The 22199-nt window shown below is 35.1% G+C and overlaps 1 protein-coding gene across 2 annotated transcripts in view; it reads left to right on the top strand.

Moving 5' to 3' along the window:
* LOC121739238 (transmembrane protein 64) overlaps nt 1-22199 on the top strand; it is a 38176-nt gene that overhangs the window by 4068 nt on the left and 11909 nt on the right. Inside the window, exon 2 of one of the 2 annotated variants that reach the window (XM_042131592.1) lies at nt 15807-15962. The exons of the other annotated variant lie outside the window; for it this stretch is intronic. Coding sequence (XP_041987526.1) covers nt 15807-15962 — 156 coding nt within the window. The remainder of the gene's footprint in view (nt 1-15806; nt 15963-22199) is intronic. 2 annotated transcript variants of the gene reach the window in all.

Here is a 22199-nt window from a genome sequence, read left to right as displayed (position 1 = left end):
CAGCGGCAGGCAACAGGCGGACCGCGGTCCATGTGCGAACCGCGAAAGGCCAAATTTCGGACCGCGAAATATTGTAAATATTAATTTAAAAATTTTAAAAACTTATGGTGTATTCCGAACACTTTAAAAAATTTGCTCCTGTTGGAAATTTAACTTAAAGTTAATTTTTCAACAAATTAGACAAATGTTAACTAACGAAATTTTTTGAACTTCTGTCCTCATTGTACATTAAAAAAAAAATGTTTAAATAATTTTCGTAAAAATTTTTCACTTCGTGGAGCCCTTAAACATCCTACTTCCTACTTAATATTATAAAGGCGAAAGTTTGTTTGGATGTATGGATGTATGGATGTTTGTTACTCTTTCACGCAAAAACTACTGAACAGATTTTAATGAAACTTTACAATAATATAGCTTATACATCAGAATAACATATAGGCTACAATTTTAACCGACTTTCTTAATGGGGGAGGTGTTATGTTCGTTTTTTTATGTTCAACGATTACTCCACTGTTTGTTAACGAATTTTCAAAATTTTTCTTTTGGTATATAGAGTATCATCTCAATTTGGTATTATATTCACAAAAGTGGTGATCTGATGAAGGATCCATAAGTAATCGAGGGAGCTCCTCAAAATTTATAGAAAAACATGTGGTGACTTCGGTTTCGTGAGAAGTATTCTAAGCATATGCTACAAAAAAGTAAGATTTTGCACCGAAGTATACCTAGTATACCATGGTTCGGAAGGTGCTGAGAGAACTCCTGATTCTTTATAGATACAAGTTTGGGAGTTTCGGCGTGCTACTATGCAAATTATATTCATCATCATCATCATCACTACCATATTATACCATGCATCGTCCCATGATTATGAGCCTATTATGACCCTGTTATTGGTATTTTTCATAGTCTTTTAGATCGAGACTCGAATTTGTCAAGCGATAATTTAAAAAAATCTATACTTTAATATTATAAACTTGAAGATTATGTTTGCTTGAACGCGCTAATCTCAGGAACTACAGGTCCGATTTAAAAACTTATTTCAGTGTTAAATTGCTCATTTATCGAATAGGGCTATATATTATAACGCTAACCTAAGGGAGCATACTACGTGACCTACTTTTTAAGATTTTTTGACCCCCCCCAGCCCCCCACCCCGGTCCCCCGGGTGACCACGCGTGGTATATGCCAAGACCCCCCCCTAAAGACCCCCCTCCCCCCCCTTCAATTGTTCACGTGGTATTGACAAGAATAATTATCAATCATTTTGTAAGTTGAAATAGTAGATAGCAAATGAAAATAATTTGACTCATATTTGTGCTTATTAAGTTATTTATTACAAAAGACTATTTGCATGTTTGTAATAATTATCACTACTTAATTTAATATGCGAATAAAAATAACGATCACTAAAAATACTTTGATACCCAATAGTTTGCCAAAAAGAAATACTTGACACCAATATTTAAGATATACTTACTATACAAGGTGTAACAAAACTAAGTGATAGAACTTTAGGATGTGTACGTGTTCCCTAAAGTGAGTTTATTGTGAAAGTAGCAGCGCTGAATGAACAACATTTTTTTTACTTTTGTATGGGCAATTTGGTCTTTCAGCGCTGCTACTTTCACGGTGAACTCTATGTAAGGAACACATACACACCCTAAAGTATTATCACTTAGATTTATGTATAATATATAATTATAATAACTAGCGATCCGCCCTGGCTTCACACGAGTATAAAATTAGTAGCCACTGAAAAAAATATTAAAATCGTTTCAGCAGTTTTGATTTATATTCATTATTACTACCCGTGGCCCGCATTGGTCGGTACCGCCGCAAAAGCTAAGTCTTACAATTTTTAAATAATATTATGTAATATCTTCGAAAATATTCATTTAAATCATATGCTGTAAAGAGCCATATAGATCTATATTAAATTTACAATGTATTTAAAGTGTTTTATTGAATAAGTATTAATGCCGTATTGGTTAAAATCGCTTCGAAAATTAGCCATTATTTGTCGTTAAAAGAAAATGGCAAAAAACTGTTATTAAGGGATTCCATAAGAAATAGACATATACCACTGCGGAGTTTTCTGTAGATCTTTTCAATGTATACAATACTTGGTACATTATTTTGATAAATCTCGTAGGGTTCAGCCTGCGTTTGCAGTGTAAGCGGAGAAAATGTAATTATTTACGACATCACATTAGAGACCCCAACAGTATTTTTCACCTATTGGAATGTTATTAATTATTATACTTATAAACCTTAGCTTAAACTTGAATCACTCTATCTATTAAAGGAAACTGTAGTTTTAAAGATTAAAGGGAACATAGGGACATGAGGGAAAAAATAGTTTTATATTATTTAGTGGTAGTATAAATTACGACAGAACAATCAGAGAAATTAATTTCTAGGCAGATGGCGGACCTAAGTAATTTGGTCGCGTTTAAAGTTTAACTCATTACTCAACCGACTAATCACAAGTAACTTTGAATTGACATGATCCGACTATATGACGTTGGTCTGTTAACTACCTAGGAATCAATTTCCTCGATGGCACCTACTAGCTATTTTAGTTACGACTGTAGTACAAATTGTAATCGAACACCAAATATAGTAAATATGACCACCAAGCTTGACAGCTTCACCAAACTTCTAAATGCCTGACATGTGACAATAGTGCCTGTTTTTTAATGGCTGTTTGCTATAAATAACCCATAAAGTTAATATACCTAGCGGAATAGAGCAACTATCTCGAGCTGTCAAACGAAACTGAAATTGGTTTCACCTGTGTGTAAAAATATGTGTACGTATACAGTATACACTTACACAAGCATGATTGAACATGATTTCTATGAGATTAAATTGTCAACGTGAGGCACGTGCCGACTGGACGTCAAAAAACGAGTGCTGCTGTCATGTAGGTACACGTATCTTTTTACCACGCAATGTTACTGATAGTGACATCTCTCTCAGGCCTTTGTTTCTCTATTCCGCTAGGTATATTAACTTTATGAAATAACCATAATAAATGCCAGTGTCAATATTAATAATAATAGAAAAGACGGTGGAAGAGGCCTTATCGATGTAACTAATCTTTATAACAGACAAATATTAAATCTAAGACAATATTTTTTCTGTAAGGCTGAACTCTCTACACTCCATAAAGCCATAGTTAAAACTGACAACAAATTTACCCCTCTTAATTTAAAATACTCTCAAAATGACCGACATAAAGTAGTAGATGACAAAACCAAACTCGCCGAATGGGCCAAAAAGTCTCTCCATGGAAGACATCTGCACGACTTATGCCAGACAAATGTCGATAAGGAAGCGTCGAACGCGTGGCTGAGTCGTGGAGATCTCTTCCCAGAGACTGAAGGGTTCATGATAGCCATACAGGACCAAACAATAGAGACCAGAAACTACCAGAGACACATCACTAAAACTCGAACCACTGACAGTTGCAGAAAGTGCCAAAGTTGCCCGGAAACCATACAGCATATTACTGGAGCATGTAAAACAATAGTACAGACTGACTACAAGCATCGGCATGACCAAGTTGCTGGTATAATACATCAGAGACTTGCTAAGAAAAGACACTTCATAACTGACATTGAACCTTACTACAAATACAAACCTGAAAATGTCCTGGATAACGCCTCTACCAAACTATATTTTGACCGAACCATACTGACTGACAGAACTACACACTACAATAGACCTGACATAACCTTAGTGGATAAAATTAACAAAACTGCATACCTGATTGATATAGCTGTACCGAACACACACAATTTACAAAGTACAATAGCCGAGAAACTTACTAAATATATAGAACTCAAGGATGAAATAGCCCGCCTCTGGAATCTGCAAAAAGTAACTATAGTTCCCATAGTCCTATCGACCACAGGTGTCATCCCTAAACAACTACATAACTCTCTAAATACCCTCCAATTACCCCTAAACTTAGTATATTTATTGCAAAAAGCAGTAATCTTAAATACTTGCCGCATTGTAAGAAAATTCTTACAGACTGATGATGAAGCTACTACTCTACATACATCTCAATCAAACCTATATACTCATACATCATACAATATGTTAGAAACCGATCATACCAACCCTCAGCATCATACCAACAGCTAAACACAAATTACTTACCTGGTGTGTACTTGGCTTCGGCCCGTACATATCAGTTTACCGGTGAAAGCCGAGAAAATCAAAATAAAATATAATAATAATAATAATAATAATAATAATCATTTTATTTTCAGATTAACATCCATAGATTTTTTTTTTAAGTCATTACGTTACCAAACAATATCAGAACAAATCATCATCACATACAAATCATCACTTCAAATGTTATTAATTTTACGGTTCACATTAAAATTATGACAAACCTATCCTATTTTTAGTCCCATTAAGATTTTCATCCATTTATCTTGAATGGGACAGTCAAATCTTGCATATATCATTTGCAGGATGCTGTTGCTGCTTTCACGTAAGCGCTGACGCATAGACGCTACTACGCTACGCTATTAAATGGCGAGAAAAAAATTTTCGTATGACGTTTCTCTCGGCGAAATTGACTACGTGACAAAACTCTAGACCCGGGGTCCCCCCCTCTCGTGACGAAGCGTAGTATTTTGAAGACCCCCCTGCCCCCCCTAAATGGGTCACGTAGTATGGGTATGCTCCCTAATACAACCGAAGAAACTCAGGAAAATGTGCGAAAAACGGGGGAAATATTAGAAAGGGTTTATCTCACGAACTACTGGAGCAATTTTTATCGCAATATTTACGTGAAGGGAGTATAGCTACTTTTTATGGGAAAATGTACGGTTTCTGTAAAATTTCTAATTATCGCGAGCGAAGCCGCGCGGGACATCTAGTATATTATACAAACATACTTAACAAGATCACCATCACGCCATAAAAGTTTAAAAAAATACTTTGTTTTAAATATTAATAATGTAACTTGAACAAAAAACTATAAATCCAATAATATTGTCAAAAAGAAATTGGTTTCATTTATCATCACATAATTGTTTTTATATCAATGAAAGACACATGTATTAACTAAAAAAAAATCCACCATTTGTTTATAAAAAATGTATAAACAAATGGACTATTTCGATGCTTTTAAAAAAAATTTTCTTAACTTTATGCTCTTGAAAATATTATGATTTTTAGAAACAATTTTTTTTCTTAATAATAATATTTAATTGTTTATAATCCTTTTTTTAATATTTCTATTGTTAAAATTAATAGGAGCATGACAATTCTAAAAAAAATATATGATGTACATTACTATAAAAACTACCAACGAAAATTGGTTTGAACGAGATTTAGGTTTTTTTACGTCATAAATGGTAAACCTTAATTTAACTTTCATTAAATCAACTGAAATATAAAAATAAATCAAAAGCCTTTTAATTTCATAAAAATAAACCTTATTGCTGCTGCGGAACTCTTAATGGGCGAGTCCAACTCGCACTTGGCCGGTTTTTTTAATGTACAATGTGGACGGAAGTTCGAGAAAATTTCGTTAGTTAACATTTGTCCAATTTGTTGAAAAATTAACTTTAAGTTAAATTTCCAATGGGAGCGAATTCTTTGAAGTGTTCGTAATACACCATAAGCTTTTTAAATTTTTAAATTAATATTTGATACCTTAAAAAATAATCAGTGTGACGTGCTCGGTTTTGAAGCCGCGCGCGCTAGGTACCTAAAAATGCCGCGCGGAGGCCTATTACGGCCGTTAAATTACGGCGTACGGCGGGCACACGGCGCGGGCGTACGCTTTTCGCAGTAAATTAGTAACTAATCCATGGTAATCTACTCAACACAACTGAACACGCTCGAGATAAAAATTATACTAGCAGCGCTAAATGAGGTGGGCGCACGCGACGGGTGCCCGCTCGCGGATTCGTGGCCCGCGGCGGTCTTTCGACGCGTGCGCCCGCGCCCGTATCCGCCCGTGTTTTAGCGTTGGCCCTCAGGGCCGGGACACAAAAACACGACGTCGTATCGTGTTTTTGTGTCCCGGCCCTTAGATCTCTGTATGTCAAATCTAAATCTTTCTTTTTAAATAAAAAATAAAATAAAAACATTCGAAAATTAAAAAAGATAGGTGAAAATAATTGCGAAATTATCTTATCAACTCTCAAGCGGCCCAAGCGGGCCGCGATAAGTGATAAAAATATATTTCCAAGAAGCGCGATCGAAGAATTAACCGGTTAATTTGGTTTTTAAAATCGTTTGCGTGTTAGTAACCGGTAACCTTTACCATTTGGGTTACGTAAAAACCGTTAGCTTGTTTAACCGGTATATAAAAGAACGATATATTTACCGGTTTTTAATCGAAATAAACCGGTATTTTCAAACCGGTTCCGAGCCCTGCTAATAAGCAACACAGGTAACTATTTTTCTTACTCAATAGCCCATGTAACTGCTTTTTATTAAATTATGAAAAATAAATTAGAAAATAGAATCCAAAATCATTAGTAGTCAGTAACATTATGTTACATTATGTTCTTAATTTTATTCTAAAACTCGAATATTTTATCATAAAATATAAAATATCCTTAGATCTAAAGATATTTTATATTTTAGCTCCTCGAGGAGCAAAGCAGATAATACTGGGAATAAATTGCATTGTTATTAGGAACTTATTTTATATGCTAGATGACACCCGCAACTCCGTTGCGCCAAAATTCGTTTATCGCATGGGAACTGTACATTTTTCCGGGATAAAATGTATCCTATGTCTTATCCCAGGAATCAAAGTATCTCCATAACAAATTTCAGCGGTTCAGTGGTTTAGGCTTGAAGAAGTAACAGACAGAAAGACAGACGCACTTTCGCATTTATAATAACTATTATTAGTATGGATTACAATTTATCAAGAATTTTACAATATACAAGAATATTTCCTCATCAATAAAAGTCAATAGTTTTATGATAAGGATAAACTAAGGTTACTCCCTTTTTTATCAGTGATTAACTGATAATGTGGCAATTAAAACCTTTGTTACAGTCTATTGTTATTTTTATTGCTACATAAGATAAGGAACAAATACTCTGAATTCCTATTATAAAGCCTAGACTTTACCTAACAAACATTTACCATTAACAATGTTTTAACAGCTCTATCACTTTAATTAAATTTTCTTCTATATTAATTATTAACCCCATCAAGCCCCATAAGCTCACCGGTGAGCGAGACACAATAGAATAACAATAAATTTCCAAGAATCCACGATCAAAGAATTTTATTAGACATGGTGGTAAAGTGAAATAAAAGTGTTACTGCTGTACTCAGAGATAAAAATTAATTACTTAATTAGTGTAATTAAATGAGAAAAGCCCCATACATTATTATCTACCAAATTCTTCATTAAATTAAAGTTTGATAATTATTGTCATTAAATATCTCTTACTGCAGCACTCAGAGTGGAACATTAATTAGTTAAATATAATTAATTTAAAAATTTGACATAGCCCCATATATTATCTGTCAAACTCTTCATTAAATTAAAGTTTAATTGTCATTTAATGTATCTGAGTGCGACGAACCAACTCACTCAGAGTGGAACATTAAGTAGTTAAATGTAATTAATTCAAAATTTCGACATAAGCCCCATACATTATCTGTTTAATTATTAAGAGTCAATCTTCATTAAATTAAAGTTTAATTGTCATTAAATGTCTCTGAGTGCGACTCAGAGCTGTAAATTAATTGCCATCTTGTTTATGATAACATTTAGGTTAGGTAAAACCTAGATAAAGACTGAAGACCGAAGACTGAAGACTGAAGTAATAAATATACAGGATTTTAGTTTCTTTATTCCTTATCACTTATTAGTTATTAGTTATTAGAGTGAACACGTCATGTAGTTAGTATTTTGTCTCAAGCTTTTTTTAAACTATGAATTATATTAAAATTATGATATTACTCATTTTCACTCATAATATTTTGAAGTTCCCAAATAAATAAATGAAGAACTTGTATATTAATAATTTAGTAGAAAATTTCTTACCTGGAGACATGGCAATGACATGGTCAACATTTTTATGACATTATCAGAACTGATGTTGAAATTTTTAAATTTGACGTATTATGACGAAAATCGTCGCTAGGGTTGTTAAATTGTTACATACGAATTTAAAACTATCACATATTAGCTGGACGTGTTCCTCTTAGGTCGTATTGTTGTTTGTGTTTTGGCACATGCGATTAAAATTGTCAGAATCCAATTTTGAAATCTTTATTTTAAATATTTAAAATAAATTATATCAGCCAGCGCGAGGCACATTCCGTTTATAATCCTAGTGAAACCCGACGAATTTGACAGATATTGAAACCTGTCTGTTTCTTTGCAGTCGAACTACTGGTTATGTCTATTGTGACATTATGTTCCTCCTTAAAAACATCTGTAGATAATTGTGTCTTGTGTATACTTTATACATTACAAACCAAATTTTAATAGCTAGCAAGTTTGATAAGATACAATAATAATCATTCAAAACCATCACCTAAATTACTTTCAATAACATCATTTATTCTAAATAAAACCCAATTTAATCTGTTATGTTCATATAATTAATAACACATAAAAATCATCAAATGCTAATTTAACATGGGCTAAACTAAATTTTGTGAATGGTAACTCAGTTTATAAACAATAATAATAAACAATCGGCAAAGAGCGAGTCGGATTCCCGCACAAAGGGTTCCTTACCGATATATTGCCAAATAATTAAGCCTCCGGCTTAGGAATTGCATTCTAGGGGTTGACAAGCTACTAAAGAAAAAAAAAGAAAAAAACAACTGGCTTCTTTTTTTTATTTTTTTTTTATTTTTTTATGAAATAAGGGGACAAACGAGCAAACGGGTCACATGATGGAAAGCAACTTCCGTCGCCCATGGACACTCGCAGCATCAGAAGAGCTGCAAGTGCGTTGCCGGCCTTTTAAGAGGGAATAGGGTAATAGGGGAGGGTAGGGAAGGGAAGGGAAGGGAATAGTTGAGGGTAGGGAAGGGAATAGGGTAAGGGTTAGGGGATTGGGCCTCCGGTAAACTCACTCACTCGGCGAAACACAGCGCAAGCGCTGTTTCACGTCGGTTTTCTGTGAGAACGTGGTATTTATCCGGTCGAGCCGGCCCATTCGTGCCGAAGCATGGCTCTCCCACGTATAATTATGAGTCGACGGACTACTTCTGGGTGGTTCACAAAAAATAACCACGATGGCTAAGGCGGGAGCTACGCTGCGCTACGCTCCCGCCTAAGCCATATAACCTAACCCAATCAAGTCGTATTGGGCCAAGATTGCTATTAATTATATTTTAAGAAGTGTGAAGTGTGAATTCAGTAGTGAATTTCGATAATTTTTCTTAATTTTTAATTTTTATCAAGAAACCTTCAATTATATAGTTTTGGAATGATAATATCTTTCACCATATCTCATCATAATTACCAAAAATCTTTGTCGGTAAAACAGAAATAGATCAAGATATATCTGTGGTCGCTAAAGAGTAAAGAGCGAGCGCAAAGGAGTGAGTGCGGCGTTAGATGAGGAGGCCCCAACGCCCCCAACCCAACATGTTTTTCAGTAAAACAGAGAAACAAAAAGAAAATAAAGTTAGGTTAAAAATATTTTAGTTACACGATTTGTCAATTTGTAGACTTGTTTTGATAATAGAAATTGATTTTATTGTGGTGCTCCTTTCGATATCGTTTTTAGAAATTCCGTTGTAAGATTGTCCAAATTAGAGTGCAAGTTAGTATTTTTGATAAACAATTTAAATTTAGTTTTACAAATAATATATCCGAATCCGATGTATGAACCATATTTTTGGTGTGAATTCGGTTATAAAGGTCGTCTCGTTTTGTATGATGTTTAAGTTTTTTTTGAAGGACATGTTCAGTTAATCAATTGTTTTTTTTTTTTGATCAGCATTAGTTTTTCTGGTATGCATTCAGTTAATTAGCGGAGTTAAGGTAGTGTGCTGAAAAATTATTCTGATGTGCATTTAATAATATCCCTAAATAAAATACTTCCATTTAACGTAGGACAATGTGAGTAAGCCAGAAATAAAGAGAAAAAAAATGTAGATTTAGAATATATCAAAAACGGAAAATCAACAAAATGCGCCTTACTGCGCTTTAGTGTCTGCACGGCAGAATTGTTAATTAAACTATAAAAGGGCATGTCAAGAGCATTACATATTTTTAAATTTTTTTTTTGTTACAGGAATTAGGTAAAGAGAAAAGGAACAATGAGCTTAGGTCGAATATTTTATCTTCAGCTTGAATTTATTCTGCAGGCTAAGCGTCATGCAAAATAATATTACCACAAAAGATGCGAAAATGACAGATTTCCTATATCAGAAAATATCCTTCCACAGCTTGTTAGGGTTCCGTACCCAAAGGGTAAAAACGGGACCCTATTACTGAGACTTCGATGTCTGTCCGTCTGTCTGTCTGTCTGTCTCTGTCTGGCTGTAACTCAAGAACGGTAATAGCTAGAGAGTTGAAAATTTCACAGATTATGTATATCTGTTGCCGCTATAACAACAAATACTAAAAACAAAATAAAATTAATAATTAAGGGGGGCTCCCAAACAACAAACGTGAATTTTTATGGCCTTTTTTGCTCTATATCAATAATAGCAACAGGTAGGTACTTGAATTTTTCTCAAAGTCCTTAGTTATATGTGTACTTTAATATTTCATAATAATATTATAATAAAATAGAAAATTAAGGGGGGCTCCCATACAAAAAACACAGTTTAGGCCTAATTTTGTTCTATATTAATGGTACGGAGTCCCTTCGTGCGCGAGTCAGTCTCGCACTTGGCCGATTATTTAAGATAGAGGATAAACCAATTTCTTACGAAAAGTAAGCTGCTGTAAAGAATCCAGTTTTTATCGAGCGTCTAAAATTATCCGATAAGTTAACGATTTAAACTGCGAATGAAATCTGTACGGATTCCATTCGCAAAGGCTTTGAAATCCGCGACCGTTTCGAATCGCATATACAATATATTATATAGCAACATTTAGTCACGAATATAAAAGTTCAGCAGAATTTATTTCAAGCATAAGTCGCGGTTCGGATTGGCGGCGTTTGCTAGTCTCAAGCACCACTCTAAGTGAGCGGCGGTTTGGTGGGAAAGCAACCAATAATAGACCCTTGTAAGCGCCGAGATGTTGCAAGCGAAGCTTTTTATTTTGAAAATAGAACTATTTATAAAACATACTTTTTTCTTTTAGTTTTTATGCTGGCAAACGTTTTTCGGCTTTGCGTTAACTTTGACGAATAATGAAAACTTATAACTACTAATATTAGTAAAGCTCTATAACTGGGCTATACTCTCGGAGAAATACAACTGCTTTACAGGCACTAGAGAGACCCAGTCCCCAGATGTACGTTCCCACTTCCCTCAGAGGTGGACAGTTTGGAGTTAGGTTAGGTTAGGTTAGTTGCGATAGTAACACTTGTTACTATCGCCTAGTAATTAGTATTGAAAGTGCTGCCCAAATGCGCGGCTGAGATTCTCGAAAAAATCGTTTCCCTTGTCGTAAAAATCGGCAAAGTGCGAGTTGGAACCGCGGAAGGGTTCCGTACCGTTATAGAGCGAAAATATGAAAAAAATTGTGCTTTTTGTATGGGAGCCTTTAATTATTTATTTTATTTTAATTTTATTTATTTAATATTAAAGTACTTACACATAAGTATTATAATTGAAAAGTTATGTCATGCCGCTTGGCATTTCCTATTAGGATTTCACTGAAATAAATGAATATGATTATCAATAATATCAATAATTTGACTACCGCAAATGGCGGCCAAGAAAGCTCGGCAAAGTTATAAATGAAGGTGGCGAAAAAAGGAACTAACGCTGCCACATACAAAAACGACATATTTGACAGTTCTTCTTTACCAGCAGCGCCCCCGCCCAAGTTCATATAAATCTTGTCGCCTTCGAAGGATAATTTTCATAAATTTCAATTTGAAATATTTCCCCAAAATTACCGGTGAACCCACTTTTTTTTGGGCTTAAAAAATCGCAAATCGTACAAAGAAATTAATAAGCAGTTTTTTAGATGTTTATCTTTGATACTGTAAAGTTATCAATTCTGACAATTTCTCAAAAATTGTAACACTTCCGGCAAACATTACGTATGATAAATGGAAATTTTAAAATGAATTATTATTTCACGTAACTTGTCTGTAAGGTATTGATTTTTTGGTATCAATCGATGCAGGATGTTATACTCTACTATATATTTCGAATTTAGGTCAGAATCTTTGAATTTATAAATGTGATATACATCCTTAAGTTAGATTCATAATTCTTCGGGGAATGTTCGAGAGATTAATTGGAATTCTGAAAGCGTGGGGTGTGGTCGTATATGTCGATGTCGATGAGCTATAAAGTATAGACGGCAATAAAACAGGCATAAAGTGTCTTACGGTCGTTAGATAATATCAAGGTTGGCTCATGGCTGACTTTGTATGAGATTAAAGTACTTTGATAAACAGTGTTAGGGCTTCTGTCATCGTCTTTGGTAATCAGATTTGACGGCTTACTAAAGATTTATCATTTAACTAAGTATCAGAGGAACCTTCAGCTTTATTGGCTCATATCTTTATTTTGTCATTGTTTTAAGAACTGTTTTAAGAACTGAAAGCATTATTATGCTTTCAGTACTTAAAACAACAATGAAACCAAAGAGTCAGAAGTTCTCTAAGCACTTTTGGAACCATGGTATACCCGTGGCAAAATCTTACTTTGGTAGCCTATGCTTAAAATACTTCTAACTAAATCGAAATCACTATAATATTATGTTTCCTTATAAATTTTGAGGAGCTCCCTATAATATAACACATGGATATAATCATTATCAAATTGCCAACTTAGTAACCGTAGTACCAAAGTGGTATAATAATATACTTTAAAAGAACAAAATAATTTTGTAAATCATGTATAATACTGGTTAATAATGTAACTTAATTTTGCTTTTCAGCCCTGGATACCCTATTTTATGATTTTTTTAATTAGCCTATACTGTCCCACCGCTGGGCCAAGGCCTTTCGCTGATTTTAGTTGTCTACAAGACAAGGCTTTATACGTAGATAACCACTACGAATATTAACTATCCAGTATCCATATTATATTACTGTAAGCAAAATTGTGGTAAATGCTTGGAGTTGTCTAAGCGATGCTGCAATTTCCAAATTTTCATCTTTAAAGGTTCAGGAGTTCTGTTCAGTACCTTTGGACCAAAAGACTCCTTCGTATGAAATTTCTCTTATTTGTAACAATAAATGTTTAAGTTACTAGAAACAACATTTTAACCATTATGAGTGTTTTGATAAATTTCAAGGATTTCCCTCGATTGCTCATAGATCCCATCATCAGCTCACCACTTTCGTAATTGTCATACAAAATTAAGATTATATCCTATACAACAATACGAGAATTTTGAAAATCGGTCCACAAACAACGAAATAATCATCAAAAACATCTGCTCCAATGTAAATATCCTGAAAAGTACCAACAATTGGGTCATTGTGTGATGACCCACCCATGGTATAATTATGATTGTGATGATGATGATCAATCAAATGTGTTGGCTTATGCTTTCAGTAGTTTAAACAACGCAGAAATCCCCGAACCTGTATCTATAAGGATTCAAAAGTTCTGTTCGGTACGGATCCAGGGTATAACCTGGTGCGAAGTCTTATTTTTTGGTAGCATTTACCTCGAATGCTTCAGAAAAAATCAAAATCACTATATGTTTTCATACAAATTTCAAGGAGTCCTCTCGATTCCTCATGGATCCCATCATCAGATCACCACTTTTATGAACATGGTACCAAATTCGGATTCAACCCTGTACAACAACAAAAAAATCATGAAAATCGGTCCACAAACGGCGAAGTTATGGTTGAACATACAAAAAAAAATAATAATATACAGACGAATATAATATAACCTCCTCCTTTTTGGAAGTCGGTTAAAAAATTGAGGTGGAAAAGTTTTTGGTACTCATGCGCCGACTCGTGCTAGTCTAAAATTATATTATACTAGCTGGTTCCCGCGACTTCGTCCGCGTCAGCATAGTAGATCTCGTCCCAAATAAAATGAAACTCGAAAACCGTATGTTTAGTGTAGTTTTTAACTTTGTTCTTAAAAAGGAGAAATATGTAACCGCGACATCGTTTTGTTGAAAGTAAAAATTTTGGGAGTGGGGGTGGTTGGCGTGGCCCAAGAAACGACCGGTGCCGAAGCGTGCTGCATATAAATCAAACAACACTCGAAATCTCTATAGAAAAGATAGATAAAAGCTCATAGCAAGGCAAGGAGTGGAAATCGTACTTAATTTTACGACTAAAAAATTAAATATCACTTAACAAAAATCACCGGATTCAACCTGGCATTTTCTAATGCCCGAATGGTTTTGACTTGACAAGACACGACACGACACAACACGACACGACACGACACGACACGACACGACACGACACGACAGGACACGACATGACTTTTCAATTTACTCTCAATAAGCCTTTTGTTTGATACCCATATTGCAGAAGTGCTTTAAAAATAACTATATCCCCCTATCTTAGATGAGCCGCCATATTGGATGTAGAAAGACATTACATTCGTTTCCGAGTTACTCTCAATGAGCCCTTTCATTTGACACCCATATTGCAGAAGTGCATTAAAAATAACTATATCCCCCTACCTTGAATGAGACGCCATATTGGATGTAGAATGACATTACATTCGTTTCCGAGTTACTCTCAATGAGCCCTTTCATTTGATACCCATATTGCAGAAATGCATTAAAATAACTATATCCCCCTACCTTGAATGAGACGCCATATTGGATGTAGAAAGACATTACATTCGTTTCCGAGTTACTCTCAATGAGCCCTTTCATTTGATACCCATATTGCAGAAATGCATTAAAATAACTATATCCCCCTACCTTGAATGAGACGCCATATTGGATGTCGAATGACATTACATTCGTTTCGAAGTTACTCTCAATGAACCCTTTCATTTGATACCTATATTGCAGAAGTGCATTAAAAATAACTATACCTCTATCTTGGATGATCCGCCATTTTGGATGTAGTATGACATTACATTCGTTTTCGAGTTACTCTCAAAAAGCCTTTTCATTTAATATGCATATTGTAGAACTGCATAGAAAATAACTATTTCGGCATCTTGGATGGTCGACCATATTGGATTTAGAGTGATGTCACATACAATATCATGTATTGTCATCCAAACTAAACGTGTCTGCAAAATTTCAGCTCGATCGGTCAAATATATCTACTCCAAAATTGAGTTCCAAGATTTCACCCGAACATACATACTTACATACATACAGAGCAAGTTAAATAAAAGCTTTTAAAATATTTCTTTAGTATTAGTAGTAAACAGCGGCAACAGAAATACATAATTTGTGAAAATTTCAACTCTGTAGCTACTAGCTATCCCCGTTCCTGAGATACAGCCTGGAGACAGATGGACAGACATCTAAGTCTTAGTCTGGTCTTAGTAATAGGGTCCCGTTTTTACCTTTTGGGTACAAAACCATAATTAACGCAGGGGCTGTAACACAAATCTGTACAAACTAAGGACTATTCGAATTTCGAACTGTTGTCACACAGCTGAGGCTACAATTTGCTGATCATACAACAAGCAACTGATATTAGATATTATTCTCCATTTTGTTTTGTTCACGATGGTATTTTTCCAGGTGAGCGACGTCCGCGGCTGGGGCTACCACCTGGCAACGCTGCTGGGTCTGCTGCCAGCGCAGGTCATCAATGTGTACCTCGGCTCGACTCTCCGCTCCATGCACGACGTCCTGCACAAGTCACACGTGACGGGATATATCGTGTTCGCTTTCCAGGTGAGTGATCTCCAGGTGATATATGTGAAACATCCTGTATTAAATTTGCAGCAGGCGAGACAGAAAGCTGAGGCAACGAGATGTGGTGATATGCGACTGATAGGCAGACCATTGATATTTTGAGTCATCAAGACTAACATTAGCAGTTGCATGATGCATCTAATCGCTAGTAGCAACTAGCAACCTGATCCAACTTGGCACAACGCAACGTATACCATGTTCATGATTAACTGTATTCGCTAATCGCTAGTAATTGCCATTAATTGACTTACAAGCGGTCGGCGACAGTGAAGTAATTTCCGAACAAGCAATTTGAGACTACTTGTATGACTTTTAATTACATACCCTGGTAAAAAGACATTTTTAAGTCAAGAAGTTGCAGACAAAATTTACCAATAATGACGCAAGTAAAAGATGGTACATATTTTTTTTTAGATGTGGTAGTCTATACCACATTAAAAAAAATTGCATCGAGATTCGAGCATCGAGATCGATGCATCAGCCGTTTTCCTGTAACGGCCGCGCCGGCTGAGTTTCGAGCTCGGGTCTCCGAGGGTTAAATCAATTACTTTATTAAATTAAACGCGATAATACGCTGAACGACGTTACGTCGCTTAACCTATTTATTAACGGTGTTATTGACGTGAGCTAAGTGGAAAGAAAAAAGTTGCTGAGGTTAAAAGAGATATTATTTGAAAGGGATAGAACTAGACGAAGATCATGAAGAATTGAAAACATAATAGATTGGCAGAGTGTACATTTAAAGTAGAGCAAACCAAAAATGATCATTTGCTGGGCTTAAGAAAATATTTGGAGTGTTTATTAACAAGAGAATTAAGAATAAAAAACTTTGACCCCATACAGTTAGCGGCGTGTGACTCGTGGCATCATTGCAGCGGGGCTAAAATGGTAACATTTAGCAATTCCTTTCAATCAATTCAGCAAATGAATTGTCAAAACTGTCAAACTGACAAATGTCAAGTCAGTACAAAAATACAGAAATGAATTGCAAGCAGAGTTTAATTTTGCGATTTTAGAAAAATGAATCATATTATGATTCTTCAAAGCGACCATTTTAGCCCCGCTGATCATTTCACACTCCATTTGTTAAAACCAAACCAGCGGGGCTTAAATGGTCGCTTTGTAGAATCACATTATGAATCATAATATGATTCATTTTTTTTTTAAATTAATTTGTACTAATTTGACATTTGTCAGTTTGACAGTTTTGACAATTCATTTGCTGAATTGGTTGAGAGGAATTGCTAAATGTGACCATTTTAGCCCCGCAGAAGTTACATAGACCATAGTACATCGAAAATCATCACTATTCTCTGGCTTCATAGCCTAGTAAACGAATGCCCAAAATGGGGGTCTGATTGGAAAAGTCGAAAGCAGAAATTTTAACTTTGGTACTTTATTTAGAGTAGTTAGGAGATAAACATACTAAAAGTCCTGACCCCTCCGAGGTGAGCCGGAGGGAAAGGGAAAAGTGTCCAGCTGTACGCAGTAAATAACAGTTGAAAAATCCTCCAAGAGTGGCGCTAGCTGCAGCAAAGGGAGCAAAGGGTATGGAATGAATGTAGCCGTTGGTGACAAAATATAAATTGAAGCTAGCCGAATAGCCGAGTCACAGAATTACTGGGTTAATACCAATACATATATTTTGAAAAATATAACCTTAAATAGCTGAAATAAAAGCTGCTAAATGATTTAAAATTAACCGTAGTGATTATATTCTCTTTGCGCCGCCCTAATTTAACCCATTTCAGCGAACACTTTTTACATACAGAGATAGCTGTTCTCCTCCATCTACACTCCATAGTCCTGTCTAACCAAGTAATTAACCATTCCACGCGCGACGGGCAAATTACAATTCAGTTGCACTGACACGCTTGCGTTTTGACATTTGGCGGTGATTCCCCGACAGCATAATAAGACAACCTTTTTATGTACAGAACATAGAAAGCAAGGTTTATTGCAGTATTTTCCTATAGTTTATATAGGTACTTCCTATAAATTATACCAAGGTTTTCCTTATTTCCATCTAGTGTGCATGTAAAATGTTTTTGAAACAAATTCACTCAAAAAATCCATAAATCCAGAAAGACCAAGACCCAACGCTAAACAAGAAACTATTTTATTAACCCCCGACAAAAAAGAGGGATGTTATAAGTTTGACCTGTCTGTCTGTCTGTCTGTGGCATCATAGCATCCAAACGGGTGGGCCGATTTTGAATCAGGTTTTTTTTTGTTTGAATGCTGACATGATCTAGAGTGTTCTTACTTCTTAGCTTTAGTTCATCATCCTGCTCAAAAATCGCGGTTCATCTCATCATTCGGTTCATCGTGAAGTCAGTAAATTATTATTTCATTACTTTTTAAAGTTGTTTGGCGGGGTTTTTTTTTTTTAATTTCTTAATTTAATTTTATTTCATGCTTTTTAAACTTATGTTGGTTATAGTGCAGAATAATTCCTAACAGGATTATATCCCAATAAATATACCATCTATGAATGTCCCCTTGGATGAGGCCGTCAATATGAATCCAAACATGTATCCTCCACTGGGCTCATATGGAGCTCGGTTCCTCTAGAATCCAGGTGATGCTGCAGCAGCAGCTAGCAAATATTTACTGTTTATCTACGTCTTACTAGTTGTCGCAATTAAAATGAGCCTAAACACGAAACCCCTGCTCTAAGTTTGTGAGGAGTTGGGTATCCTATTGATTACCAGCTGATGCTGTAGCACCAGGTCAACGTTCGATTAATGTGTTACATATATTCATAAATGTCACGAACTAGAAATGTGCAAAATATAAAGCCCACCAAACGACTGCAAGTTGCTGGCCGATTAGCAACTTGCAGTCGTTTGGTGGGCTTAGGATTTTAAGTTTAAATAATTCCTAAGTGTAAAGTGATATTTTGGTCCATAATTATTGTTGTCAAGGTGTATCGGGGGACCGCTAATGTAGATGTTTGATTTCACATAACATTATAGTTTAAGGGTCAGGCTGCAACGAACCGAATCGAGACAATCAGTGACTTGGCGATACCTACATCATACAAAATGTAAAAGTCGCTGTTGGCGAATTAATTAAACTGAAAGTCAGTAAATTAAATATTTAATTACTTTGTAAAGTTGTTTGGCGGTTTTTTTAAATCTCTTAATTTTTCAAAAATTGGCTCTTCATGTCTTCTTAATACACAGATCGTCTCTATGTCATAGACTTTGGACGAATTTTTGGACCAATGGGTCCAAAGATTCATGCCAATGAGGTCATAGTACACTCTCAATTTTTGGACCAAAGATTGCCAATGGGGTCATTGAGTGTATGTGACCCCAAAGGATGGGTCCAAAGTTTTGAACTCCAAACGCACGAAGAAAACGCAAACATAGCTAGTTGCCTCTACATCTACAAGTTATTGACTTGACTCGTGTAAATCCATACTAATATTATAAATGCGAAAGTATCTCTGTCTGTCTGTCTGTCTGTCTGTCTGTCTGTCTGTCTGTCTTGCTTTCACGCCAAAACTACTGAACCGATTGCAATGAAATTTTGTACACAGTTATTCTAGAGTCTGAGAAAGGACATAGGCTACATTTTGATGTGGGAAAATATCTTATTTCCATGAAAATATCGATGAAAATGAATTCGCATTGCGCGTGGCCAGCGCTCATCCCGGGGGTCCTGGGTTCGAGTCCCGCAGGCGGAACAAAAAGTTTTCAATTTTCCTGGGTCTTGGATGTGTATTAAAATAAATTTTCAAAAATCTTAAACATATTTTATGTATAATATTATAAAAAATCCAGAAATATATCGATGCAATTTCTAATACGAACATTTAATTCTAATACGATTCAACAGATGGCGCTTTATTTTTTACTTTATTGTAACATAGAACTAATCATACTTATTAGTATGTTTTTGTTTATAGTTTTTAATACGTTAGAATATTATGTTTAATAATTTAATCACTTGGTATAATAATAATCAATCTATCTTATCTTATAGAACTCCTACTGCATTTCTAATCAATACTATCCATATATCCATATATCCATATATATCCATATATATCCATATATATCCATATATAATATTATAAATGCGAAAGTATCTCTGTCTGTCTGTCTGTCTGTCTTGCTTTCACGCCAAAACTACTGAACCGATTGCAATGAAATTTTGTACACAGTTATTCTAGAGTCTGGAAAATATCTTATTTCCATGAAAATATCGATGAAAATGAATTCGCATTGCGCGTGGCCAGCGCTCATCCCGGGGTCCTGGGTTCGAGTCCCGCAGGCGGAACAAAAAGTTTTCAATGTTCCTGGGTCTTGGATGTGTATTAAAATAAAATTTCAAAAATCTGAAACATATTTTATGTATAATATTATAAAAAATCCAGAAATATATCGATGCAATTTCTAATACGAACATTTTAGTTCTAATACGATTCAACAGATGGCGTTTTAATTTTTACTTTATTGTAACATAGAACTAATCATACTTATTAGTTAGTATGTTTTTGTTTATAGTTTTTAATACGTTAGAATATGATCTATACTAATATTATAAATGCGAAAGTATCTCTGTCTGTCTGTCGCTTTCACGCCAAAACTACCGAACCGATTGTAATGAAATGTTGTACACAGATAGTCTAAAGCCTGAGAAAGGACATAGGCTACTTTTAACTGGAAAAGGGGGTTGTAAGGGGGTGAAAATGCGTAAATTTGGTCAAATTAAGTTAGTTCCAAAAACTTAAAATAGATGGCACCAAGAGTCCCCTAGATCGCGCTATTGCTTGCTCATGCGTATTTCTATAAGAGGTGGTACCATGTTAAACTAAGCTTTTCGATTCTTTCGATTGTTATACATGTTATTAAATAACTCACGTACCAACATAGAAATCAGAAACAACTGTCTACCAATAATAAATACTAAGGCCCGATTCGACCAAACTTGAAGTTACACGAGTATAACTATCATGAGAATAATTTTACTCCTTTAATTTACTCTAGGGTATAATCGTTTGCATTTTACCAAGTTACTCAAAGAGTATGAAATAAAATGTCAATTATAGTTCACAATGACACCGACTGTGACAGGTGAACCCTGTTATTCTCAGTTCTCAGCAACTATTCTCAGTTTAATATTTATTCCACCAAAATAGCCCGTTTAATTATTTACTCCCGTTACCTCATTCTTGGATTAGAAGTTGGAAAAACGCAAAACCAGCTTACTCTTAGATTAGGAGACAGTTATACTCGAGTAAAATTTTACTCCAGTTTGGTCGAATCCGCCCTAAATAGTTTAATGGCCTATGGGTATTGGCTATTGGGCAAAGCTAAAGTTGTGTAATGCATTATGCAGCTAAGTTGTATAAAGCTAAATAAGCTTTAAAAGGTATAAAAAAGTTTAATTAAAAAAAAATCATATTATGTGCACACTACACGGCTGTTTTGGGTATTTTGATTGAAGGGGTACCAGGGTTTTAAAAAACTTTTGACACCAATTTTATTGACACCGCGCGCTATAAACTGAAGTCCACGCGGACGAAGTCGCGGGCAACAGCTAGTACTACAATAAGTTCTCGTACCATCCGACGCCATTGTGGCTAGACGCCGTGGCGCTGGGACTGAAATATTAATTTTGAACTCAGGACGTCTGTTGTAGTCTTTATTTGTAATATTAAAAAAAAATGATAACTGCGAGTAGGACTCTCTAGAACAGGGGTCACTAAATGGCGGGTCCGCATCTGGACCGGACTGCGGACTAACGAAGCAAAGAAATAGAGGAAAATGTGGGAAAACGGGGATATTATTTGAAAGGGTTTAGGGGGAAACTTATCTCACGAACTACTGAAGCAATTTTTCTGTTATTTGGCACAGATAAGAAGTAGACCACGTGAAGGATAATAGGCTATTTTTTGTGAACTAATTTGTCTGTGAAATATCTAATTTACGCGGGCGAATCCGCGCGGAACTTCTAGTATTATACATATATGTAAATATATTAGATAATAATTAAATACCTTTGTAATTTCCGTAATTATCTTTTTTAATTTTTTTTTTTTGCTATGTGTGGACCGCAAAGGTTATTTCATTTCAAATGGACCCTAAAAGAAACTGATTGGTGACCCCTGCTCTAAAAAGACAAAAAGTACCAGACCTGAGACCACACATGAATCATGATACAAAATCACGTTTGTTATAAATTATAATACTAATATTATGG

This window comes from Aricia agestis, chromosome Z, assembly GCF_905147365.1.
Source record: "Aricia agestis chromosome Z, ilAriAges1.1, whole genome shotgun sequence".
In the NCBI taxonomy this organism is placed as follows: Eukaryota; Metazoa; Arthropoda; class Insecta; order Lepidoptera; family Lycaenidae; genus Aricia; species Aricia agestis.
Note: the sequence above shows the minus strand (reverse complement) of the source record. Positions and strands in the feature narration are given on the sequence as shown.